The 27,979-nt window shown below is 42.7% G+C and overlaps 1 protein-coding gene across 1 annotated transcript; it reads left to right on the top strand.

Moving 5' to 3' along the window:
• Positions 1–193: 193 nt before the first annotated feature.
• Positions 194–27,967, top strand: fhip2a (FHF complex subunit HOOK interacting protein 2). The gene is made up of 18 exons (XM_055901754.1): positions 194–647; positions 810–961; positions 1,975–2,053; positions 2,204–2,373; positions 2,658–2,762; positions 2,889–3,011; positions 3,294–3,500; positions 3,678–3,874; positions 8,079–8,193; positions 8,736–8,812; positions 8,953–9,145; positions 18,796–18,959; positions 19,659–19,805; positions 19,922–20,012; positions 20,314–20,457; positions 20,691–20,831; positions 21,812–21,915; positions 24,342–27,967. The coding sequence occupies exons 1-18, from the start codon at positions 626–628 to the stop codon at positions 24,451–24,453; spliced, it is 2,343 nt and encodes a 780-aa protein (XP_055757729.1). The 5' UTR covers positions 194–625; the 3' UTR covers positions 24,454–27,967.
• Positions 27,968–27,979: the final 12 nt, after the last annotated feature.

Consider the following 27,979-nt stretch of genomic DNA (forward strand, 5'->3'; position numbering starts at 1 on the left):
CAACTTTTAAAGGAAGAACCACTGTAGGTGTAGGGTTAGTTGGTGGTGCATTTTTTCCCTTTCCATTTAAGTTTTTGTATCACAAAATGTAACGTGAGTGACCACACACTACCGCACAGTAGGTGGCGGCATGTACAAACAAAATGTATGAACGCCATGATACAAAATAAGAAAAAGAAGACGAAGAAACAGAAGAAAGATATTGCCCAAGATTTTTTATAAGTAACCCAAGATAGACCAAAAGCCTGTCGTGGCTAAAGCAAGCAAGTAGGTGGGCAGAGCCAAGAACGAGCTAGTGATATCTTATTGGCACGTTCTTGCATGTATTTGCATATTTCAGTTGGGGAAAGCCTGCTATGTGAAGTGCACTGTGTGCAATAACTCAATCGCCCTTGCGTTCCTTCTAAAGAAAGCAAAAGGCAAAGTCTACAAAACTTAGTCCACTCTGTTCGTAACAGATTATAGTTTTGAAAAAAGAAAACTGCATTGAGCTCAACTGTTTCATCGATGACAAAATTAGAGGAATGTCGGTCAAAATCCATCTCGCTCCATCTTCTCCCACAGACGTCCACTGGGCTTCCTATCATCACCACCACATTTGGTAGTGAGTCGAAACGCCAACCAGATGCTTCACATTCATACATCCGGTAAAATATCTGGCTCGTTGTTCTATCTGTTATATTACTCCTTGGCTGGGGAAGTGCCACGGTGTCCAACAGAGGCGAACGTCATAGTAGTTTGTGTTGTGACAGTGGTTGTGAGATAGAGTCCACTGTGCGTTTTATTGTTTGCATTTATTTTCCTTCAAGGGTCATTATATGAAAACTCCAATCTGGATCGCAGCGCTAACAACAGGAAGAAGATAGAGGAATTCTCTAGGTCTTCCCGTGACAAACTGGTCCAGTCGAAGAACAAAATGTTCTCCAAATTTACATCGATTCTACAGCACGCAGTCGAGGCGGTGAGTTTTTCATTTATGTGGAAGATGTCAAACCTCTGGAAGAAAGGTTCAATCGAGGTCGGACACAATTGGGCCTAACTGGGTGTTCTATTGAAGTTAACCACGTAACTGTTAGCGGATGTCAGCTAGCTTTGCCAGATGTGATCGTAGGTGCTGCTAACGCTAACAGAGGTGTCCAACAAAGCCTAACTAGCTAACGTTAGTTGGTTAGCTAACACTTTCGCTCTGGTTTCCGGGCTTGTTTCACTTCATATTAAGCAATGTGATTGAAGTAATTATCTAAAGCTGTTAGCTACATTGCTCTGATTATGGCCGGGGTAGCTAACGTTATTTAGCTAACGTTAGCAAGCTAATGTTTACATCTCTGCAATCTGTAAAAAAAAATAAGCTTGAAATGGGTATGGTCTAATTGAGTCAACACCACAGAAAACAAATCTAAGTTTAGCGTTCCTAACTAACTACGTTAGCCCAAAGGTCGGCATATAAGTTATTTTTGTCTGTTTGTCTGAAACCTGCTTTGTATACCCCTCTGACCTTTTAACGTTACCATACGGGGTTCCCGTCAAGCGAGAAAGGCTAATTAATTGTTGTGATGTACATGCGAGTCTAGTTAGTCGGCTGCTGAACGTTTTCATCTGCTTTCAAACGTTAGCAAGGGTTGGATATCTGGTAGATTTCTCCACACCCTTGTTGATAAGATGGCTTGTCGGCGTTGCGCAAACGAGATTGACAGTACACTATTTATATATATATATATACTGTTATAAGACACTACATTTGGGGGCTACAAGAAGTAGGCCGACATGTCCGATGTGCAGAGAGAGTGAAAAGATCTGCTCAAGCAGATTACATGTTTGTGCAGCTTGCCTGGTCAAGAGAGCCTGGTTGCGTTACACACAGACTGGCAGTAGGCCTGTAGTAAAGATGTCTAAACTAATTAATCAGACACTGGTTAATCAGACAATATTGTGTGATTAAACATGGTTTTGATTTCATTTCTTTTTCTGTTTCAGCTTGCGCCTTCACTGCCCTTGCAGGAGGACTTTGTGTATCACTGGAAAGCCATCACACATTACTACATAGAGACATCAGGTAAGACCAGTAAACAACACCTAATAGACATCATGTATGAGTTTCAAATCACTGTAAACAGACATGGAGTAGAGATGTGTTATCATTGACGTATTACCTGTGACGACAATGTGATTCGAAAGCAGTATTTGTTTATTTCTTCTGTGTCAGATGACAAAGCACCTGTGACAGACACCAACATCCCGTCCCATCTGGAGCAGATGCTGGACATCCTGACGCAGGAGGAGTCAGAGAGAGAGTCTGGAGAGACTGGGCCCTGCATGGAGTACCTGCTGCACCACAAGATCCTAGAGACCCTCTTCACCCTGGGCAAGGCCGATGTAAGGGGAACAATGCCCTTTTCACACTATCATGCCAACTCGAACCACACTGAACTGGCTCTGACATTTTCTTTTCACATTGTCCTTTTCAGCAACTTTAGTGGATGTGTAACCAGGCGAGCACAGTACAGCAAGACTTTGCTCAGTAGTGTGAAAAAAGTAAAAGACCTCACTGCACTCTGTTGGATAGTTCGCCTATACCAAATCATGTTAGAAAGAGCAGATCAAGTATGAAAAGTACCATGGTGTTTCTTAATCTATTGGTGTTGTTTTGTCTCCATCAGTGTCCTCCGGGAATGAAGCAGCAGGTTCTGAGTTTTTACACCAAGCTGCTAGGACGCATTCACCAGCCTCTTCTGCCCCACATCAATGTCCATAGACCTGTACAGGTGAGATCCAAGACGTTTTACTTTGTAGATATGGATGGTTTTAACACACGGATGTGTTTACTATGTAGATGTTATTTGTACACTGTTTCAGTGTGAAGTAGTGTGTCTCTCTGGTTGTCTCCTCAGAAACTCATCCGTCTGTGTGGAGAGATCCTGGCTGCTCCCACGGAGAACGAGGAGATCCAGTTTCTCTGCATTGTCTGTGCCAAACTAAAGCAGGACCCCTACCTCGTTAACTTCTTCCTGGAGGTAAGTTTTATGTCCATAAGATGCTACCATAACAGAGACAGCAGGGCTGTCTTCATTGGGCACCAAATGCTCTGAAATTGATTAAAATAGAAAGGTATTCACTATCTGTACTTATCCAAAAAATGAAATTTGGCTTTTTTTCATGTTGCAAAATGTTTTGTTAGTGTGCCCTAATGAAAACGAGTCAGGACGTTTCAGTAAGGAGACTTGAGAGACAGCTGAACTGACGTCACACAGTTTGAATCCTACAATAGTTTTTTTGTTGTATCTCCTGGTTCACAGAATAAAGTGAAGAGGCCTGACCCAAAGAGGCCCGGTGTAGAGGGGGTTAGGGAGGACTTGGCTTCACCAGACACAGGTCAGCCCCAGGCAGAGGGACAGGCAGCTGAATCACCTGAGGAACCCAAGTCTGCTGCTGCTCAGTCCAACAACAACAACGTCAACAACTACAACATAGTCACGTCTCTCCTCAACCTCACCAAGAGTCCGGTCAGTACCTCCTCATATCACAGATCTGAGACCAGGTTACTCATACCACACTGATGATTGATATAGTCTGTTTTGATTTGAGGTTGCAGTGGGAATAGGCTTAGTGGTGTTTTTAATGTAGCTTGAACTGTGTTTGTGTTTGAGTAGCATCTATATTCATGTTTTTCTCTCTCTCAGGATGGCAGGATAGTGGTGAAGGCATGCGAGGGCCTCATGCTGCTGGTCAGTCTGCCTGAGCCGGCCGCGGCCAAGTGTCTGACGGAGAACACTGAGCTCTGTGAACTCTTGACTGACAGACTGTCGGCCTTCTACAAGGCTCTCCCCATGTCCATGGATCCCCTGGACATTGAGACAGTGGAGTCAGTCAACTGGGGGTGAGGTTTTGCTGTCCACTTCTCAAGCTACCTCTGCTTTGTCAGAAAGTATGCACACCCCTTGGATTTTCCAAATTATATTGTTACAGCCTGAATTTAAAATGGATTAAATTTAGATTTTGTGTCACAGGCCTACACACAATATCCCATAATGTGGAATTATATTTTTTAGAAAGGTTTACAAATACATAAATGCTATAAATACATAAAAGCTGAATATTCTTGAGTCAATGAGTATTCACCCCTTTGTTATGGCAAGCCTAAATAAGTTCTGGAGTAAAGTCACATAATAAGTTGCATGGACACATTCTTTGTGCATTAAGTGTTTAACATACATTTTTAATGACTACCTCATTTAGGTTCCCCACGCAATTATCTGTAAGGTCCCTCAGTCAAACAGTGAATTTCAACCACAAAGACCAGGGAGGTTTTTCAATGCCTCGCAAAGAAGGGCACCTATTGGTAGATGGGTACAAATACAAAAAGCAGACATTTAATATCTCTTTGGGCATGGTGAAGTTATAAATTCTGCTTTGGATGGTATACCCAGTCACCCCAAAGATACAGGCGTCCTTCCTAACTCAGTTGCCGGAGAGGAAGGAAACCGCTCAGGGATTTCACCATGAGGCCAATGTTGACTTTTTAAAACAGTTACAGAGTTTAATGGCTGTGGTAGAACTGAGGATGAATAAATGCCAGGGTGAAAAGAAGGATGCCTGTACAGAATACAAATATTCCAAAACAAGCATCCTATGCAATAATGTCCTTAATACAAAGTGTTATGTTTGGGGAAAATCGAACACATCACTGAGTACCACCTGGTTATCTGCTTTCCAACAGACACTAGAAGACATTCACCTTTCAGCAGAACAATAACCTAAAACAAAAGGCCAATTATATACTGTAGTTGCTTACCAAGACAACATTTTAATGTTCCTTGTGGCCTAATTGCATTTAACTTAAATTGGCCTGAAAATCCATGGCAAGACTTCAAAATTGCTGTCTAGTAATGATCAACAACCAACTTGACAGAGCTTGAAGAATTTTAAAAAGAATGTGCAAATATTGTACAATCCAGGTGTGCAACACTCTTAGACTTACTCAGAAAGACTCACAGCTGTAATCGCTGCCAAAGGTGATTCTAACGTGTGATACTTATGTCAATGAGATATTTCTCTATTTCATTTTCAATAAAGGAGCAAATATGTTTAAAAACATGTTTTCTCTGTCATTATGGGGCATTGTGTGTAGATGGTTGAGGGGGAAAATATATTTTAATCTATTTTGAATTCAGGCTGTAACGCAACAAAATGTGGAATAAGTCAAGGGATATGAATACTTTCTGAAGGCACTGTAATGCTACATATAGTGTGTGCCCAAAATGGCACCCTATTCCAAAATAGTTCACTATTTTTGACCAGGTTCCATTAATCTCGGGAAACCCAGAACTAAAAACGTGTGTAATTGCGTCAGATGCTCCATCATGTTCTGGGGGGAGATGTATGAGAAAAGATACTAACCAGACTAGCGAAGTGTCAACCTCCTAAACAGGAACTTTCGAAATTCGAAAGATGCGAACAACTGCAAAATCCTGATTTTGTTCAAATGATCAGTGATGAATAAATCAAAATGTTCTCCTTGGTCGTTGCAGTCTGGTGATGGATGCTGCGATGCCAGCCTATGTTACGTGTGTCTGTCCCAAGAGAGATTAGGGCACATGGACTACTTTTGAACAGAACCTCATGGGCCCTGGTCAAAAGTATTGCACTATATGGGTGCGTTTGGGACACATCTGTAGCATACCCCCCTCTCTAAATTAGTATCAGTGAATGGTCTGCCAAGGGAAAATTGTAGGGATGTTTCCCTTTCAAGACGATTTAATACGTATACATGGGTTCCGATGCAATACAGGAACGATACATTTTAGTTTGAAACTATTCGGTTTGATTAGAGAAAGAATCGATGCGATACGATTCGATGTACTAACATTTGTTGAAGCCCACTGTCATGACATTCATCCGCTGCCATCACCTCATGTTTCAGCATGATAATGCACGGTTCCATGTTCCAAGGATCTGTACACAATTTCTGTAAGCTGAAAATGTCCCAGCTCTTCCTTGGCCTACATACTCAACAGACATGTCACCCGTTGAGCATGTTTGGGATGCTCTGGATCGACGTGTACGACAGCATGTTCCAGCCAATTTCCAGCAACTTCACACAACCATTGAAGAGGAGTGGGACATTCCACATGCCACAATCAACAGCCTGGTCAACTTAATGCGAAGAAGACATGTCACGCTGCATGAGGCAAATGCCCAGTCATGTGAAATCAATAGGGCCTAATTTATTTATTTCAATTAACTGATATCCTTATATGAACTGTAACTCAGTAAAATCTTTGAAATTGTTGCGTTTATATTTTTGTTCAGTATAAATTACAATCTGCTGCTGATAGAGCTCATGAGCTGGGACTGTATGTCCGTGTAACAAAAAAACCCATTAGGAACACCTTCCTAGTATTGAGTTGTCCTCAGAACATCCTCAATTTGTCGGGGCATGGACTCAACAAGGTGTCGAAAGCGTTCCACAGGGATGCTGCCCCATGTTGACTTCAATGCCTTCCAAAGTTGTCAAGTTGGCTCGATGTCCTTTGGGTGGTGGACCAGTCTTGATACACACGGGAAATGGTTAAGTGTGAAAAACCCAGCAGCATTGCAGTTCTTGACACACTCAAACCGGTGCGCCTGTCACCTACTACCATACCTTGTTCAAAGGCATTTAAATCTTTTGTCTTGCCCATTCATCCTCTGAATGAAACCATGTCTCAATTTTCTTGAGCCTTAATAATTCTTCTTTTAACGTGTCTCCTCCCCGTCATCAACACTGATTTGAAGTGGATTTAACAGGTGACATCAATAAGGGATCATAGCTTTCACCTGGTCAGTCTGTCATGGAAAGAGCAGGTCTTCCTAATGTTTTGTACACTCGGTGTATAGCACAACTTTGGATTTCACCCCTATCTCAAAATGGAATGGTTTTGACCGTTTGGAAGTTTTTACAGGGAGATCTTCTCCCCGCGCTTCAGCCATGCAGTGCGCCTCGAAATGATCAACTTTTATATACTATATACTGTATATATACTATATACTGTATGTAAAAATGACCATATACACTGATTCGTTTAAAGCTAAACTACCAAAACTGTTGCTGATGGTGACAGGCCAAATAAAGTCTATCGTAAGCCCCATTCAGCAGGTATAGCCAGATGAGAGTTTACATTTACATGTAAGTAATTTAGCAGACGCTATTATCCTGAGCGACTTACAAATTGGAGTTGGCTCCTGTATCTTACTTTTATTCTGGTGAAACACAACAGCGCATAGATAACATAGATAACCAATTTGTAAGTCGCTCTGGATAAGAGCGTCTGCTGAATGACTTACATGTAAATGTATAACAATAACCTCGCAAATTACATTGGTTAGCACCCAAGTAGTAAAGCCTGAAATCACGTAAGCCATTTTTGCGTTTGATTGCTGAAGGTGCTGCGCAGATGTGCAGGATCGGGAACAGGCCGTCTACCTCGTCTTGGTCAGCGCACAAAACTGGGCACAGTGTGCAGTTTGACTAGGCTGCTGATATTGCCTGGTGGTGTTTGGCACGTATGCCAAATTAGTTGTCGATCAATGACTGTCAACGCAGTTACATGCAGTTCAACACTGAAAGAGCGGACGAATCAGTATTCACAAAATATCAGCTATTTTAGGACGGTACAAAGAATGTGATACGAGCAAACAGTTTAGTGAACCGCTGATTCAAACATTACGAATCTGTTTTCGTAATGCAGACCGATGAAAGATCTTTAAACATTTGAATCGGGGACAGATGCGTATCGGTAAATTGTTACATCCTTAGAAAATTGGTTGTAATTGACTGTAATGATTTTATCAATGCTAACCCTGTTTTAGTTGCACTGGACACTTAACAAGCTACATTAGACCTCATCAAACTAAAATCTCCCCTGAGAGGAACCTATGGCCAAACACTGGCCTCAATTCAGAATAGAAATATTACACGATTCCTCTGTTAGAACACAACCAATATCCCTAGCCAAGTTAAGACAACTATAGAATGAAAATGCTTCTTGATCAATTAAGAATCGGCATCAGAAAAGTATAATATCTAATTGTGTCTGTTGCAGGCTGGATGTGTATAACATGAAGGATGATGCTGCCATCTTCACTGGGAAGCGAGCACTCATCTCCTTCCTATCTTGGCTCGATTACTGCGACCAGCTCATCAAAGAGGCTCAGAAGGTAATGAGCAACACCACTGACTCACCATCGACTGGAACATTCTTTAAATAGTACACGGACTTGTTAGAATTTAATTCAGCAAAAACATAAGATAATACAATTTAGCTATATATATATATATATATATATACACTGCTCAAAAAAATAAAGGGAACACTTAAACAACACAATGTAACTCCAAGTCAATCACACTTCTGTGAAATCAAACTGTCCACTTAGGAAGCAACACTGATTGACAATAAATTTCACATGCTGTTGTGCAAATGGAATAGACAAAAGGTGGAAATTATAGGCAATTAGTAAGACACCCCCAAAAAAGGAATGGTTCTGCAGGTGGTGACCACAGACCACTTCTCAGTTCCTATGCTTCCTGGCTGAAAAAAAAAAATGTAAGTGTTCCCTTTATTTTTTTGAGCAGTGTATATATATATATACATACACATACACAAGACTCACAAATACTTGCATTATGTACGTCTATAGTTTTTATATCAAAGTGACTTTGTGAGTAATGAAACATTTCTTGGGTCTTGTACCCTAAGACGGCGGCTGCAGTGTTGGCTAAAGCAGTGAGAGAGAGGTTCTTTGTGGCGGTCATGGAACCCCAGCTGATGCAGACGTAAGTTCCTATTCAGAGGAACACTCATAGGTGCCTCTCTTTGTTTGAATGTGTATGTATGTCAGCCCCTGACTAGATCCATTGACAATGAAAGATGACAATGTCAGTGGATGACAGTGTCCCTTCTGTCCCCTGTTTAGGTCGGAGGTGGGCATCCTGACCTCCACGGCTTTGCTTAACAGGATCATCCGCCAGGTGACCTCGGAGGCCTTGCTGCAGGACATGGTCTACTTCCTCCTAGGGGAGGAGAAAGGACCAGAGACCCTAGCCAGCATTGCCCAGAACCCCCTCCGACACAGACTCATAGAGCACTGTGACCACCTGTCAGATGAGGTGACCACCCATATTCATGCATAATACACTTAGCTACACCTTGATACACACACTCTGCCTCTGGTGGTTGGGTTTGACATGGGACAAATATACTGTATTTTTCCAATGTGATGAAGTAGAGAAGACTGTTTGGTCAATGCCCCAACGTGTTATATTTTAGCACGAACGCTGCTCCTTCATGGAACTCTCTGTCAGCGAAGTCTTTTGTCCGGGCACCCGCCAGCCTGTGCGTGCTCTCTCACCGCATTGGCTGAGAAACATCAGGCTGGTGGTTTCGGCAGGGAAACTCAGTTTAACCTAGGTAAAAACAGTCTTATACCTAGTAGCCTTATTATAGTGATATTTCCTATGCTCTGCATTCTCTGCAAATACATTAAACCGGGTTGGGTGATTTTGGATTGGAAAATGTAATCCATAAACCTACTAATACATGAATGAATAAATGTAAAACATGCACGTATTCAATTTAAGAAACAGAGAAACTGAAAGAAAATATATTGCAACCTCAATTTGCACAGGTAGGAAAGTGTCCAGACAATTGTGAGCTGATTTACCATTAGGCTAGGTGTGAATGGTCTGAAGCTTAATTCTAATCAATTATCCCATCGATCCCTTATGAGCCATCAGCGGGACAAAAGTATTGCTTAGTCTATGAGATGGTTCGTTAATAATGGCAGCACCAATTTATCAAATGTTCATGTGATATTTGACGGTTTTCATGGGCATACAAATCCAAAATGTTGTATGCGATTGCAAAATTGAATGCTTTTAACCGAAAGAGTCACCTAACTTGCATGGTTCTTCAATATGCATAGGCAAATAGGGCTACTTGTTGGCTGCACATTGGGTATCCATCTATTTAGTCAGGCATAGGGTTGTTTTCAACCATCAGCTGATCCAGGAAATATTTTTTCTGAATTGGTCAAGTACTAGCTTGATTATTATTATTATTTTTAAATAATTCAGCAAAGGATTGGAAAATATTTTCCACTTGCTGGATAATGTTTTAGACTCAATTAGTGCCAGCATGCTGCTGTGCCAATGATAATCACAAAAGCCAGCTAGCTATCTACAATGTAAAAAAAAAATATATATAGGATTGTGAGTTTGGTGAATTTTCACTCAACTTTGAATTTTAGATTGAGTAAACATACAATTCAACTTGAGAATTTATTCTACCTTATTTGCATATTTCCCAGTGTGCCTTGCCTCGAATGAATTGTAGTCACCACCCTTGACTGTATTTGTTAGCGACAGATACGTGTTTGTTCTATTCAATGGCTTTCAGTCCTGTAGCATTCACTAAATGTGTCTAATGTATTACATTTGTAAAGAATTGTGCTTTTCATTATGCATGCATGAAATAGAAAAAAAAAAGAAAAAAAAATACACTGAGTATGCAGGACATTAGGAAGACCTGCTCTTTCCATGACATAGACTGACCAGGTGAAAGCTATGATCCCTTATTGAGGTCACCTGTTACATCCACTTCTATCAGTGTAGATGAAGGGGAGGAGACAGGTTAAAGAAGGATTTTTAAGTCTTGAGAAAATTCAGACATGGATTGTGTATGTATGCCATTCAGAGGGTGAATGGGCAAGACAAAATATTGAGCTGCCTTTGAAATGGGTATTGTAGTAGGTGCCAGGAGCACCAGCTTTTGTCAAGAACAGCAACGCTGCTGGGTTTTAATGCTCAACAGTTTCCCATGTGTAACAAGAATGGTCCACCACCCAAAGGACATCCAGCCAACTTTACACAACTGTAGGAAGCATTGAACATCCTACATCTGTACTGCACTTAGGCCTACTGGACATCAATGCCAAAGCACTAACCCCAGTGTAAACGCATGTGTCACACGAATAGGTATTACAGGATGTCCAAATTGTCATGAATAAGTTCGCTCTCCCTGTAGTGCGCTCTCCCTGTATGTGCGCTCTCCCTGTATTTTGATGTGTTACCATGACAACTGGCCTCAGACATTGTATCATCATAAAGGATAACATAGCCTAAATGCTTTGCCATTATATGTCTCTTCTCATAAAGACCTCATTGGATTAGAGCCATACCAATCCACATGGCTGCGGGAGGTAGGAGTGCTGAGGATGCTCCAGCACCCAATATAGCCATCTGCAGCACAGGCAAAAACGTTATTCATCCCCCCAGCCAACTTGACACAACTGTGGGAAGCATTGGAGTCAACATGGGCCAGCATCCCTGTCGAAAGCTTTCGACACCTTGTAGATGCCGGGTCCGATGCCATTTACGGCTTTATAGATGAGGCGGAGAATTTTATAGTCAATTCTTTGAGAAACAGGTAGCCAATGGATATTTACATTTACATTTAAGTCATTTAGCAGACGCTCTTATCCAGAGCGACTTACAAATTGGTGCATTCACCTTATGACATCCAGTGGAACAGCCACTTTACAATAGTGCATCTAAATCTTTTAAGGGGGGGGGTCAGAAGGATTACTTTATCCTATCCTAGGTATTCCTTAAAGAGGTGGGGTTTCAGGTGTCTCCGGAAGGTGGTGATTGACTCCGCTGTCCTGGCGTCGTGAGGGAGTTTGTTCCACCATTGGGGTGCCAGAGCAGCGAACAGTTTTGACTGGGCTGGGCGGGAACTGTACTTCCTCAGTGGTAGGGAGGCGAGCAGGCCAGAGGTGGATGAACGCAGTGCCCTTGTTTGGGTGTAGGGCCTGATCAGAGCCTGAAGGTACTGAGGTGCCGTTCCCCTCACAGCTCCGTAGGCAAGCACCATGGTCTTGTAGCGGATGGGGGCTTCAACTAGAAGCCAATGGAGAGAGCGGAGGAGCGGGGTGACGTAAGAGAACTTGGGAAGGTTGAACACCAGACGGGCTGCGGCGTTCTGGATGAGTTGTAGGGGTTTAATGGCACAGGCAGGGAGCCCAGCCAACAGCGAGTTGCAGTAATCCAGACGGGAGATGACAAGTGCCTGGATTAGGACCTGCGCCGCTTCCTGTGTGAGGCAGGGTCGTACTCTGCGGATGTTGTAGAGCATGAACCTACAGGAACGGGCCACCGCCTTGATGTTAGTTGAGAACGACAGGGTGTTGTCCAGGATCACGCCAAGGTTCTTAGCGCTCTGGGAGGAGGACACAATGGAGTTGTCAACCGTGATGGCGAGATCATGGAATGGGCAGTCCTTCCCCGGGAGGAAGAGCAGCTCCATCTTGCCGAGGTTCAGCCTGAGGTGGTGATCCGTCATTCACACTGATATGTCTGCCAGACATGCAGAGATGCGATTCGCCACCTGGTTATCAGAAGGGGGAAAGGAGAAGATTAATTGTGTGTCGTCTGCATAGCAATGATAGGAGAGACCATGTGAGGTTATGACAGAGCCAAGTGACTTGGTGTATAGCGAGAATAGGAGAGGGCCTAGAACAGAGCCCTGGGGGACACCAGTGGTGAGGAGACAGATTCTCGCCACGCCACCTGGTAGGAGCGACCTGTCAGGTAGGACGCAATCCAAGCGTGGGCCGCGCCGGAGATGCCCAACTCGGAGAGGGTGGAGAGGAGGATCTGATGGTTCACAGTATCAAAGACAGCCAATGGGTCTAGAAGGATGAGAGCAGAGGAGAGTTAGCTAGCTTTAGCAGTGCGGAGCGCCTCCGTGACACAGAGAAGAGCAGTCTCAGTTGAATGACTAGTCTTGAAACGTGACTGATTTGGATCAAGAAGGTCATTCTGAGAGAGATTGCAGGAGAGCTGGCCAAGGACGGCACGTTCAAGAGTTTGAGAGAAAAGAAAGAAGGGATACTGGTCTGTAGTTATTGACATCGGAGGGATCGAGTGTAGGTTTTTTCAGAAGGGGTGCAACTCTCGCTCTCTTGAAGACGGAAGGGACGTAGCCAGCGGTCATGGATGAGTTGATGAGCGAGGTGAGGTAAGGGAGAAGGTCTCCGGAAATGGTCTGGAGAAGAGAGGAGGGGATAGGGTCAAGCGGGCAGGTTGTTGGGCGGCCGGCCGTCACAAGACGCGAGATTTCATCTGGAGAGAGAGGGGAGAAAGAGGTCAAAGCACAGGGTAGGGCAGTGTGAGCAGAACCAGCGGTGTCGTTTGACTTAGCAAACGAGGATCGGATGTCGTCGACCTTCTTTTCAAAATGGTTGACGAAGTCATCTGCAGAGAGGGAGGGGGGGGGGGAAGAGGATTCAGGAGGGAGGAGAAGGTGGCAAAGAGCTTCCTAGGGTTAGAGGCAGATGCTTGGAATTTAGAGTGGTAGAAAGTGGCTTTAGCAGCAGAGACAGAAGAGGAAAATGTAGAGAGGAGGGAGTGAAAGGATGCCAGGTCCGCAGGGAGGCGAGTTTTCCTCCATTTCCGCTCGGCTGCCCGGAGCCCTGTTCTGTGAGCTCGCAATGAGTCGTCGAGCCACGGAGCGGGAGGGCAGGACCGAGCCGGCCTGGAGGATAGGGGACATAGAGAGTCAAAGGATGCAGAAAGGGAGGAGAGGAGGGTTGAGGAGGCAGAATCAGGAGATAGGTTGGAGAAGGTTTGAGCAGAGGGAAGAGATGATGGGATGGAAGAGGAGAGAGTAGCGGGGGAGAGAGAGCGAAGGTTGGGACGGCGCGATACCATCCGAGTAGGGGCAGTGTGGGAAGTGTTGGATGAGAGCGAGAGAGAAAAGGATACAAGGTAGTGGTCGGAGACTAGGAGGGGAGTTGCAATGAGGTTAGTGGAAGAACAGCATCTAGTAAAGATGAGGTCAAGCGTATTGCCTGCCTTGTGAGTAGGGGGGGAAGGTGAGAGGGTGAGGTCAAAAGAGGAGAGGAGTGGAAAGGAGGCAGAGAGGAATGAGTCAAAGGTAGACGTGGGGAGGTTAAAGTCACCCAGAACTGTGAGAGGTGAGCCGTCCTCAGGAAAGGAGCTTATCAAGGCATCAAGCTCATTGATGAACTCTCCAAGGGAACCTGGAGGGCGATAAATGGTAAGGATGTTAAGCTTGAAAGGGCTGGTAACTGTGACAGCATGGAATTCAAAGGAGGCGATAGACAGATGGGTAAGGGGAGAAAGAGAGAATGACCACTTGGGAGAGATGATCCCGGTGCCACCACCCCGCTGACCAGAAGCTCTCGGGGTGTTCGAGAACACGTGGGCAGACGAGGAGAGAGCAGTAGGAGTAGCAGTGTTATCTGTGGTGATCCATGTTTCCGTCAGTGCCAAGAAGTCGAGGGACTGGAGGGAAGCATAGGCTGAGATGAACTCTGCCTTGTTGGCCGCAGATCGGCAGTTCCAGAGGCTACCGGAGACCTGGAACTCCACGTGGGTCGTGCGCGCTGGGACCACCTTGTTAGGGTGGCCTCGGTGTGAAGCGTTTGTATGGTCTGTGCAGAGAGGCGAGAACAGGGATAGACAGACACATAGTTGACAGGCTACAGAAGAGGCTACGCTAATGCAAAGGAGATTGGAATGACAAGTGGACTACACGTCTCGAATGTTCAGAAAGTTAAGCTTACCTTGCAAAAATCTTATTGACTAAAATGATTAAAATGATACAGTACTGCTGAAGTAGGCTAGCTAGCAGTGGCTGCATTGTTGACTTTGTTTTAAATATATATATATAAGAAAGGATGGATATATAAGAAAGGATATATATAAGAAAGGATGGGGTTGATGTGGGCAGACTTGGGGTGGGGTTGATGTGGGCAGACTTTTTTTTGTTTGTGTCAGAATCCTTGCAGCACTGATTTTGGATGAGCTGTAGTTTATGAATTGAATTTGCAGGCAGGCCCCGAAGTACTGTGTTCCCATAATCAATTGTGGAGAAAATGAATGCATGGATTAGCTTTTCTGCTTCAGATGTGGTGAGAGAGAGTCTTAGGCGGGAGATGTTCTTCAGATGAAAGAATGACGTTTTACAGATGTGACTAATGTGGTCATTGAAGGAGAGAGCAGGGTCGAATGTCACACCCAAATTAATGATGACTGAAGAGATGGGGATGATGTGGCCATTTATGACAGGGCAGATGCTGCAGGAGTTGATCTGCTGGGGGGTGCCTATCAGCGTTGCTTCTGTCTTGCTGCTGTTGAGTTGTAGGAAGCTGTTCTGCATCCAAGATTTGACCTCTTCCAGTCAGTTGGACAATGTTACGAGAGCAGATGTTGTCAGGCTTAGTTTTAATGGACACCTTTTGTGTCGTCTGCGTAGCAGTGGAATTGGACACTTGTCTGAAGATCTGGCCAAGTGGGAACATGTAGGAAGAGGATAGGTCCTAACACTGACCCTTGTGGGTCACTGCAAGGGTCTTGCCTCTCCGAGGGTGATGTACTGCTTGCGGTTAGAGAGGTAGGCAGTGAACAAGTTTAGGGTGGTCCCACAGATGGCAGTGTGCTCTCCGAGGCGAATCAAGATGGTGGGGGATCCTGTATCTGCAGCCATGAGCATGTCATTGACAACCTTCACCAGGGCTGTCTCAGTACTCTGCATGGGCCTGAAGCCAGACTGAAGTGCCTCATAAAGATGGATAGCACTGAGGTGTGACTGAAGCTGAGTTGCCAATATCTTCTCCAGGACTTAACATAAAAATGGGAGGTTGGAAAATAGGCCAGTAGTTTGAGAGGAGGTCTTGGTCAAGGGATGGTTTCTTGAGCAAAGGGGTGATGGAAGCGATTTTGAACAGTGACGGAACATGCCCAGTGTGGAAGGACTTGTTGAATAGGTTGGTTACAAACTGGATGAGAGCAACTGATCATGTTTTGAAAAGTGATGTTGAAATAGGGTCGAGGGTGCCACTGGTAGTTTAGATGATTTCGAACACAACAGCCGGGCGAGACTAGAGCAAAGTCACTTAGATATGGGTGGTGGGCTAGGAGCCAGTGTGGGGTTGAGGTTGGAGGATACAATGCTCTGTCGGATGGTGTTGATTTTAGCCGTAACATTGTGGCTGTGTGAGGCCCAGAGTCTGTAGGGTGGAGGAGGCGACTGATGGTGGAAAAATAATTTACTGGGATTTTCTCTGTCATTGTTAGGGCTGTGGAAGTCATGAAATTTTGTCAGCCGATGGTTGTCAAGCAAATAGCTTCCGGTCTCAAGGTAATTGACCGGATTAACATAAACACATTTAGCGGCTCCTGGGTTCCACGTATAGCCTACAAGCCACTGATGCAACCCTTTAGAACATTTGAAAAAGTCGAATAAATCCATGTAATATGGCCTACACCATCACAATAAATGCCTTATTTATTTTAGGCAGGTCTAAAGAAACATGACATGAGGAAAATGTAGTCTATTTCAGAACAGAATAGCATACTCGGAGTTGTCCTTATGTTAGGCCCTGATCTGGCTATGCTGTATGGCTGTGGGTTACACTAGTTAATTTAGCAGACAAGGTTTGCTTAGAATTCCATGGTGTTATTTTATATTATTTTATAGTATGAAGAATACAATTGATATATATATATAATATTCTCCAAAGGATTTGAGGGTGTGCGCACATGCGGCTATTCTGTGTTGAGTGGTTAACAAAGAAACTGGTACTCCTATATGCTTAATTTTGAGTTATTTATGTAACTTTAGTTGTGATACAAACATTGGGCTGTATGTTATAATACATTCTAATGCTGCATGATGCAACTCTAATGATGATTTGAAAAAATTAGCATGAAAGGCATGAGCTCTGCTTTGTTTCTTGCACAGGCTGTACACACTTAACTTAGTCTCTTATTCACAATTTGAGAAGCACTTGATAATGCCTTGAATTTCCCGGCTGCATCCCCTTTGTGTGGCCGTTGTGCCCTTGGGCTGAATATAATAATTATAATCTCCTTCTCAAGGCTGCGTGCCCGAAGCACCTCACTCACATGGCTCTCCTTCACGTGATCAGGTCTTTTTTCACAGGCTACAAGTGAAGACACACAACTGCGCGTCCTTATCCAATTCCTAGGCGCATATTGGAACAACTGTCCACATTTACTTTTCGTCAGCCAACAAGATGAGTAGGCCTAACGAACAGCAAAAGCACTAGTCTGTCAACTGTCGACTATCCCTCATAGTACTAAAGTTGACCTATTCTGTGCAAGAAATCCAATATTCCAAATATTCCAGTTGTGTGATGCGATAGATCCAAAATTAATACAACCACTAGCATCCAAAAAAACTGTTTTAAGCAATGAGCCTGATGCAACAGATGAGGACGTGTAGCTTAAAATGTTGATGAACGATTAGGCCATTTCTTCACATTATAAGTGCAGCAATGCGCACACGGCAGTAGGATATAAGTGCAAATCTTCCATTAGCTCGAAAACACCATTCTCAAAAGTGACCACAAGTGAGATTATGCATGTAATGCTTTTATTATAAAGGTGCATTTTTATGGTGAAGATTATCTTCCCCCAAAATGAAACTCGTGCTGTGTATGTCTGACAGGCTCTACACCCATTGTAAAGTGGATTAATGGGCTTCATTTTAAGAAGTTATTTGGCCACTTTAGTTGTGATACAAACCTTATCAAAACATATAGGCCTATGGGCTAGGCTACATGCGGTGTGCGACTATGATTTGAAAAATGGCCTTGCCTTTGCTGGGCATCATTCACAAGTGATAATACAGTGCAGTCGGAAAGTATTCAAACTCCTTCACTTTTTCCACCTTTTGTTACGTTACAGGCTTATATTGAAATGGATTAAATAAATAAAAATCCTCATCGATCTCCACATGTGTGGTTCCCACCGTGAAGCAGGGAGCAAGAGATGTGGGGGTGATTTTTATTTTGAATTCAAGGCACACTTAACCAGCATGGCTACCACAGCATTCTGCAGAGATACTCCATCCCATCTGGGTTGGGCTATCATTTGTTTTTCAACAGGACAATGACCCAAAACACACTTCCAGGCTGTGTAAGGGCTATTTGACCAAGGAGAGTGATATAAAGCATTCCAGGTGAAGCTGGTTGAGAGAATGCCAAGAGTGTGAAAAGCTGTCAAACCAAAAGCTGGCTACTTTGAGGAATCTCAAAAATAAAATATATTTTGATTTGTTTAACACTTTTTTTTTTTTGGTTACTACATGATTCCATATGTGTGTTATTTCATAGTTTTGATGTCTTCACTATTATTCTACAATGTAGAAAATTGTAAAAGTAAAGAAAACCCCTTGAATGAGTAGGTGTTCTAAATCTTTTGACTACTACTGTATGAAGGGGGAAAAACAATTGAGTACGTTTTGGAATAAGGCTGTAACAAAATGTGGAAAAAGTCAAGCGGTCTGAATACTTTCCGAATGCACTGTACATTTACATTTGAATCATTTGGCAGACGCTCTTATCCAATTACATTTGATTTCAGTAACGTTCATAGCTGACTCAACCTATTTATAATTTTTTTTTAATACAGTAGTAGCCTACATGCTTGTTGTAAATAATACTGGCTGATACTGATCACAAAGAATGGCTGTTCCAGCGGCCGCTTGATAACTCTATGGTAGAGCACGTCTTGCCTGGGTTTGTTTACAAAAAAGTAAAATTGTCACCCTGACATACACAAATTACATAACTGAGTCTTGCTTTAAACTGTTAAAATGACACCCAGAAGTGACCACGTGTCCTGCTTTAAATTTGTGTCTCACAAGCTCACTGTTGAAACTCAGTTCCTTCCTTTGTGCTCATAGCCTCCAAATATGTTTCCCACAGATCAGCATCATGACCCTGCGTCTGTTTGAGCACCTGATCCAGAAGCCCAACCAGCACGTCCTCCACAGTCTGATGCTACGCAGCCTGGAGGAGAGGAACTACCTGGAGAACAAGCCCCAAGAGGAGAGGGAGCCTGTGGAGAACGGCCAGCCCCACGACTTCATGTAAGGGATCCCTCTGCCGAGTCTGTCCTCTGGCTGCATGGGCTCTGGGGTTCTAACTATATAACTGCATTCAGAAATGGTAGTGGAAATACAATGAATAAAAAGTGTATTCCCTCAGTAGGTGCCACAATACACAATACTTCACAGATGGTGTGTCCATAACTTGGAACCATGAATTAAATGGCAATGCACTACAACAACCACAAAAAAAGAACTTGAGCATAGCAATCATGGAATTCTGAATATGAAATTAATTTGCATGGTTCCTCAGTATGTTGGGGCCTAGTCCCTCGTGACAGATGAAGAATTCACTGTCTTGGCCAGCGCGCATGATGTGAGATTTTGTTCTGTGGGCTGAAATTAGTAGGGGCAACTAATGCAAATTCCATGGAATATCACTCCTTAATGAATTCTGCCTGTTATTTCTTCAATCTGTTCACATAATGACAGACACACAACCCTAATAAGACAGATTTCATATCTGTGTGAACTACTGTCTCTTTGAATTAGAAAACCCAATATCCACGCCTAGTATCATAACATTAGGTTGAAATCCCCGACAATATGTAAGCATACAAGCATATTGTCAGAAACTCCTCCATTTGAGCTTAAGCTTATTGTAACCAATTATCTTAGTGATGTAAAATGTAATGCGTTTTACATTGAATCTGCCAACGGGTGTTTTGTTACGTCTTTCAGAGACCTTGAAGAGGACCCTCTGTTTGGTGACGACTTCTCTCCAGAGAACAGGTTGGCCAGCCCTGATTGGTTGAGCAGCTCCCCAACACACAGTCCCTACCACGCAAAGCCTGATGGAAAGACCGAGGTCCACAAGATTGTTAACAGGTACACAGTATTTCCTAGGAAACATGTGCCTTATCTTGTTCCATATTTTAAAACTTTTAGGAAGTAAGATGCATGCATCATATAACCCTATATTGTTTTTATTCGGTTTGCTTTAGTTTCCTGTGTTTGGTGCCAGATGAAGCCAAGTCCTCGTCTCATGTGGAGGGAACGGGTTATGACACCTACCTAAGAGACGCACACAGACAGGTGAGTTCTCCAGGTCTCTCATGTTCCGTTCCCTAGCTTCTAATTCACTGAACTCAATAGAGATCTGGGTTGTGTTCATTAGGGCACACCGTTGGAAACCGTTTTGCACGTGTTTCTTATTGTTCTTATGTAAGTTCAGATAGTATCTCCCCGTGTCACTCGCTCTTGAACTGTCTGCTTCTGATTCGAGCCTACTGAACACGACCGTGGATCTCTGATTTGTTACTAACACTGAATGGATTGGCATGTTGTCTACTCAATGTCATAACTCAACATCATCACTGTCCTCGTCTTTTCTTAGTTCAGGGACTACTGCGGGATCTGTCAGAGATGGGACTGGCGCGGCACCCCCAAGGCCATGGAGAAGTGTGACCTGGACAGTCCCTTCTTCGAGGGCCACTTCCTCAAAGTCCTCTTCGACAGAATGGGCCGTATTTTGGATCAGGTGAGTTTGAAGTCAAGGAAAGATCTCCGATTTCCAGAAGATTCTCCGTTAAAAGTGCTTCTTAGTCCAAGAATAGGTTTAATCTGTGTCAGGAACACCGGCCCAGAATGTTCAGACGCGGTATCAATTGGATTAAACACTTAAATCTGCTTTGTGAGTTTAGCGATATTGTGGTAATCTAGACTCATCATGGTGTACCTGAGCTCACTGACTCTCCCTTCTCTGTCCTCCAGCCTTATGATGTGAACCTGCATGTGACGTCAGTGCTGTCTAAGCTGTCTCTGTTACCCCACCCACACATGCATGAGTACCTGCTGGATCCTTACATCAACCTGGGCCCCGGCTGCAGGTCCCTCTTCTCCGTCATCGTCAGGGTATGTTGAGGAATCAACACGAGCAGATACTCAGATCCCCTCTATTGATCTCTCATGAATTGATATTGAAGTGATTGTAGTAAGGTAGTTAAGGTTGTGGGCCTATGGGGGAACAATTTTTGTTGAGTAGAGTCAATCTTGAGTATCAATTTAGTTAGGGCAATTATGTTATAGTCACGTTTATGTAAACGTAACAATTTCCTCAATAATCAGGTTTCCATCCAACCATTTTATGCGAGTAAAGTACATGTCGGATAAAACATGTTATGACAGGCCTTATGGAAACATTTTCCTGTCAACTTTCCAAATGTCGACACAACTAAATATGCGAGACAAGTTGTCAGTAAAATGAATGAATGTTAAGAAATGTCGGTGGAAACGCTTTTATGCGCAAATATTTATATAATGACCATCATATCAAACTAAACTTGGAGTCACGCAATGACATGTTGTGTGGTCCTCCCACTACGAGTCGGAAAAGCATGCCGTTTATCAAGCTACAAGTTAAATAAGTTAGGATGAACTTCACAGGGTGGTGAAAGTGCAAGGTGAGGCGCTAGATGCTCCTTTCCAATCAATATTGAGGGTCTTATTCTGGTGACCTGACAAATAAAAACGATCTCATCATAATAATCTCATCGTGTAGGCTATTACGTGCGCTCTTGCGAGAACCCATCAGTAGAGTTGAAAATGCAATGGAAACCCGTTTAACTTGTGTTTTTTATTTGGCACATGGGAGTTTAACTGCAAATGGTATATTCTATGTGCTATGTTCTCACACTGCCTTTTATCTGCAACAAGTTAGTTTGATGGAAACCTCTCTGGTGGGAAAATGTGAATATTGTTTTTATGCTTATTTTAGAATATTCGTATAAATCTCTTGCCAATGGGATGGGAACCCGGCTATTGTCAGTATTGAACCAGCTCTGAGCCTTTTATACTGTAACACTGATTTCCCCCTGTGCATTTCACTCTGTCAGGTGGTTGGGGACCTCATGTTGAGGATTCAGCGCATCCCAGACTTCACACCCAAACTCCTGCTGGTAAGAAAGAGACTGCTTGGCCTCGAACCAGAGGGTCTGAAGTAAGTACCCTGTGAAAGGTTTCTGTACTTCCCAAAAGATTAGTAAGATGTGTTGAATTCAGGTAGATCAGGTAGCTACTAGCCAGATGTCTTTCATTTGAAGTGGATGTGTTAAGGTTTGACCGTTTTTCCAGGGATGTTTCTGCCATGTAAAACCTTGGGTGGGCCGCCTAAGCGGGCTGCCTAAGTACGTACATGCATACAGTGTCTTCGGAAAGTATTCAGAACCCTTGACCTTTTCCACATTTTGTTACATTACAGCCTTATTCTAAAATGGATAAAAAATAATCATCAATCTACACACAATATCCCATAATGACAAAGTGAAAACAGGTTTTTAGACACTTGCAAATATATTATACATACATTAATTATTATACATACATTAAGATAACATCAAATTGATCAGAAATACAGTGTGGACATTGTTAATGTTGTAAATGACTATTGTAGCTGGAAACTGCAGATTTGTTTTATGGAATATTTACATAGGTGTACAGAGGCCCATTATCAGCAACCATCACTCCTGTGTTCCAATGGCACGTTGTGTTAGCTAATTTTAAAAGGCTAATTGATCATTAGAAAACCCTTTTGCAATTATGTTAGCACAGCTGAAAACTGTTGTCCTGATTTAAAGAAGCAATAAAACTGGCCTTCTTTAGACTAGCTGAGTATCTGGAGCATCAGCATTTGTCGGTTTGATTACAGGCTCAAAATGGCCAGAAACAAAGACATTTCTTCTGAAACTCGTCAAGTCTATTCTTGTTCTGAGAAATAAAGGCTATTCCATGCAAGAAATTGCCAAGAAACTGAAGATCTGGTACAACGCTGTGTACTACTCCTTTCACAGAACAGCGCAAACTGGCTCTAACCAGAATAGAAAGAAGAGTGGGAGGCCCCAGTGCACAACTGAGCAAGAGGACAATTACATTAGTGTCTAGATTGAGAAACAGACGCCTCACAAGTCCTCAACTGGCAGCTTCATTAAATAGTACCCCCAAAACACCAGTCTCAAAGTCAACAGTGAAGAGGCGACTCCGGGATGCTGGCCTTCTAGGCAGAGTTCCTCTGTCCAGTGTCTGTGTTCTTTTGCCTATCTTAATCTTTTCTTTTTATTGGCCAGTCTGAGATATGGCTTTGTCTTTGCAACTCTGCCGAGAATTGCTTCTTTAATCAGGACAACAGTTTTCAGCTGTGTAGAAAACATTAGGAACACCTTCCTAATATTGAGTTGAACCCCCTTTTCCCCTCAGAATAGCCTTAATTCGTCGGGGCATGGACTAAAAGTTGTCAAGCATTCCACAGGGATGCTGGCCCATGTTGATGCCAATGCTTCCCACATTTATGTCAAGTTGGCTGGATGTCCTTTGGGTGGTGGACCATTCTTGATCCACACGGAAAACTGCGTGAAAAACCCAGCAGCATTGTTTTGTATACTCAGTGTATATAGTGAGGTTTGAAGTTATTGACTCCCTTGATCAAGATGAGCATTTATAAAATATATCATTCAAATACTGAGCTAAATTATATTTTATACTAATACAGTTGCTCAGAGAAAGAAATGTTCTTTAACAAGTAATACTTTATTTTCTCTCAAAGGTACAGGCCAAAATTATTGAAACCCCTAAAGATTCTTAAAATGAAATTAGTCAAAAGTTTACTATTTGGTCCCATATTCCTAGCATGCAATGACAACATCAAGCGTGTGACTCTACAAACTTGTTGGGTGTATTTGCAGTTAGTTTTGGTTGTGTTTCAGACGCAGGAGGTTGGTGGCACCTTAATTGGGGAGAACGGGCTTGTGGTAATGGCATAAGTGGAATGGCATCAAATACGTCAAACACATGGTTTCCATGTGTTTGATGGCATTCCATTCGCTCCGTTCCAGCTGTTATTATGAGCCGTCCTCCCCTTTAGCAGCCTCCACTGGTTTCAGATCATTTGTTGCCCAATGGAAATGAATGGTAAATCATGTATTGTGTCATTTTGGAGGTCCTTCTTTTAAATAATAATATAATATGTTTCTTAACACTTCTACGTTCATGTGGATGCTACCATGATTATGGATAATCCTGAATGAATCGCAAATAATCGTTATTATTTATTCGCGATTCGTCCAGGATTATCCGTAATCATGGTACGAAATGGTTTGCACTGAATGTTTCCCCAAAACGTTATTATAGGTTCTTGAACAGACTGAGGTACTTTTGCGGGGTGTGGCTTGAAACAATGAGTGACACATTTAATGAGCAGTGGCCATGCTGACAGCATTCCCCAACCCTAAACCAACCCCTGTCCCTTCCCCTTTTCTGTGTAGCATTGGCCACATAAACACATTTAGGCCTAGTTCAGGTAGACAGAACTATTTGACTTGAAGGGGATGTGTTTAAATTTGACACTGTGCCTGCCTGGTCTTTCCTATGTAGCATCGACCACATGACCCTGCTGGAGGGGGTGATCGTACTGGAGGAGTTCTGCAAGGAGTTGGCTGCCATTGCCTTTGTTAAGTTCCACGCGTCTGCCTCCACCTCCCCCTAATCCAACCGGCCAGGCAGGTCAGGACTGGGGGGGGGGGGGGGGGGGGGGGGGGGGGGGCTGGGGGCAAAGGACAGGATCAACAAATGACTGGTTACTTACCACTGGTCATCCCTAAAATAGATTGTGCCCCAAAGACAATACTGTAAGCAGGACATGTTTCATCAAATGTCTTGGGACTACAGAGAAAGTATTTTGCCCCATGCCCTAACCAGAACAACAGTAAGGCTGGCAATCTGGGGCTAGAGGCTTTCAGGGTGAGGAAGGGGATGTGTGGATGGATGCGGTAGGAGAGGGGACATTCTCAAGATGGTTTGAGCTGGGCAAGGCCTGCAGAGTCCCTGCGTGCTCTCTCTCTCTCTCTCTCTCGCCTTTCTCGCCAACCTAAACAAATATGATCACCCCTTCACTCTGTGTGTCATAGGGAGAGAAATGTATTTTCTGTATGTGTGTATTAATTTAATTTTTTTTCCAGACTCTGCTGTTTGTAAGCGTCAATGCCTTAGTGTTGGATTATTACGCCTTTTCAGTTACTCTTTCAGGAGATTGTTTGTTTCCTCGTGAAACATTTTATCTTTTGCCCACATCTCTAATATATTCTTCTTCTTCTGTCAGATTATCAATGTCAAATAACAAAAAATCTGTGGACAAGATGGCCCCTCTAATTAGCACCCATATTGCTTACCAAAATCAGGTAATTCACCCGATTCGTAAAACGAAGTACATACAATACAATGTGAAATGTTCTTATTTAACAAACATTTTTGTATGGAGAAGTTCACTGTAGTGTCTGAGATAATAAGATACTAGTCACGGTGTGGCAGAAGTGGAAAGTCCCCTGTATTTATTTTCCCAGTTTCTTTCGGGTTGCCTTTTTAACTGTCAGATATGCATTTTTAAAGAAAGAAAACAGTTTTTAACCAATTTAATAGAACACCCATTATATGGACTAATGGTAGACGAGGAACTCTAAATGCAACTTACTTTGCAGAAAATGTGTCAAGTTTTTTGAATTGTCCCCGACCTAGTAAAACTTCACTGTGGAGATGTTCGTGTTAACATTGCTCAGGCTTCCTACCTAACCATGCGTATTCTTGCGTATTTCTTGCGTATTTCAATGCGTATTGTGTATTTCTTATTGTTTGCACCCTCAACCTCACTAGCAATGGGATAACATTATAGAGTATTGTGACATCACATTTTGTAGAATGTGGATCCTGAAAAACAAAACTGGATTTGGACATGGACTTCTATGTACATTTGCACTCGTTCCATATATCAGAATCTTTGCTTTTTTTTCGGGAACTTCGTCGGCTTTTGAGGAAAGTGACACCGCTTTTTTGCCTCTGTGACGATGTTATCGTTTAATACCAGTAATCATTATTGCCGTTTTCAAAATGTACTCTGCTACATTGTACACTTATGTTGTCTTTGTCTGTGCTAGTGGCATGGCCATCTTTTCAGCGATCTTACATTGAACACATTTTCTACCTGTTATTCATGACTTGTTTATTTATAGGAGGTAATCTTAATGTTGGGGTTGGGAGGTCCTCAAAGTGATCCTATTACGTCATTAATTCTGTCTTGGTTAGCTTACATTGTGGCATGTAGGCTTCCATGTATATGTATGGGAACACAGTACATGAATTTGATATGTTCCTTCATAAGCTACCATTTTATAAATGCAATTTGGATACATCCAGTTTGTTTCCATAGAGGTATTTCATTTACCGATAGTATTGTTTTCCAGCATGGTCTTTGATGACGCAGAGGAAAGGACTCAAATTAATGTGTACTTAATGTAAAAAAACAAATATTGATGGAGGACACTATTGTGTGTGTTGTGTAGATTAGAAGATCATGTAACCAGGGTTTGTTGCAAGTACCTGTTGGAGTAATTTTGTGGAGGTTGGAGACTTACACTTAATTCTTTAATTGGTCTGAATTAGGGAACTACATGACATAACCGGTGCTGGGGATGTGTTGCTTGCCTGAACGCTTTGGGTTTGTACATGGATGGTGCCCAGTGTGTGTGTGTGGTTGTGTTCTAGGGGATGAGTGTGTTGGTGTGTGAATGCTTGCTGTAGTACGCAGGCTGGATGAATCTCCATGAGGTCAGGAGTTGAAATACTCCAAATGGACACTGAACTTAGTGGCTAGAGCTGTTGTTCCTGCTAAGTTGACATAGCAAGTTGGCTTCTGGTTGTCTACCCTATACAGCACCTGGGGGAGTATGTCACAAAATATAGGATCAACTTGTTTGAATGTTCTGGATAACTTTCTAGGAAGATATGGACATTAATTGATTCCACGAACATCCCATTTTACAGTTTTAGCTTGAATAAAAATGAAATGACGTATTATCTGGTTCATTTATAAAGTTAGCTGTCTACCTTGGTTTTCCTGCATTGTAGTATACCCCTCTGGCCTAATTATGCAAACGTTTGCATGAAATCAGATTTGCACATTGTTCATATGTTGTACATATACCAATACTAAAAAGCTTTTTTCATTTTTGATTTTTTTTTGTTTATCATGAACTCCCCAAAAATATTAGAATGCACCTTTCAGGAGTGACTTGTCTACTTTAATGGAAGAAAAACATTTTTTATTCTTAATCATGCACATTTTGTTATCAATGTTTCCAACCTTTCTGTACCTGTGTATATAGGCTATACGTGTACAATAGTAATATTGCCAGGTGTAAATGCATGCATATCATTTATTGTAATTATGAAAGCAGCATCTCTCTCCTAGCCTAGTACCAGATCTGTTTGTGCCTTCTGGCCAACTCCTACGGCCATTGTCACACCAATGACCGTAGGAGTTGGGAAGACTGCACAAACAGATCAGGGACCAGGCTTTCTTCCCATCCATGATGATTTCTTAGCAGTCAGCACTTTGCTCCTCTTCTGAAGACACTGACAAGGAAATACAATGATGCCTTACTTCACACTATGACATTAATGCTTTCACTGCTTGGGTTTGTTTGTTACACATTGGATGCTCTATTTGTGAACGGCATACAGAGGCTTGTATTTCCTTGTCTGGTTGCAAGAGTCTAGTATTAAAAAAATCTGATGCCAACTTAGTTTATTTTCTTGTTATGTGTCCGCTTAGACCAATCACTGTATATCTTTGGTAAAAATGTTTGCTGCATTTAATTGTTAACCTAAAGCTGGGTGTGAAATGGGTTATCTTTTTGGACTTTTTCTTGACCAGTATGATTTATTGTGTGATTAGTGCAATGGTATTTAAATGTGATATAAGTTGCATGCTCATTCCTCATCACGTCTCTTGATGCTTATGATCAGTGTCTGGAAAGTAACTATCGCTGTCAGGGTGGGTTCTTTCCTGCAGTTTCTCTCATGCACTCAGGGGCATCATGTTTTCCATTCTCATCTGCCATTTCTGGTTTATGCGTGCTACTTTTCGGTGTGTATGAGAAATCACACAGGACATTATGGCTTTGTTTATCATCTTCCGTCCCTAATAAAAATACAGCTTTATTCATCAAGTTATGTTGAAT

The sequence above is a fragment of the Salvelinus fontinalis genome, chromosome 37, assembly GCF_029448725.1.
Source record: "Salvelinus fontinalis isolate EN_2023a chromosome 37, ASM2944872v1, whole genome shotgun sequence".
Taxonomy (NCBI): Eukaryota; Metazoa; Chordata; class Actinopteri; order Salmoniformes; family Salmonidae; genus Salvelinus; species Salvelinus fontinalis.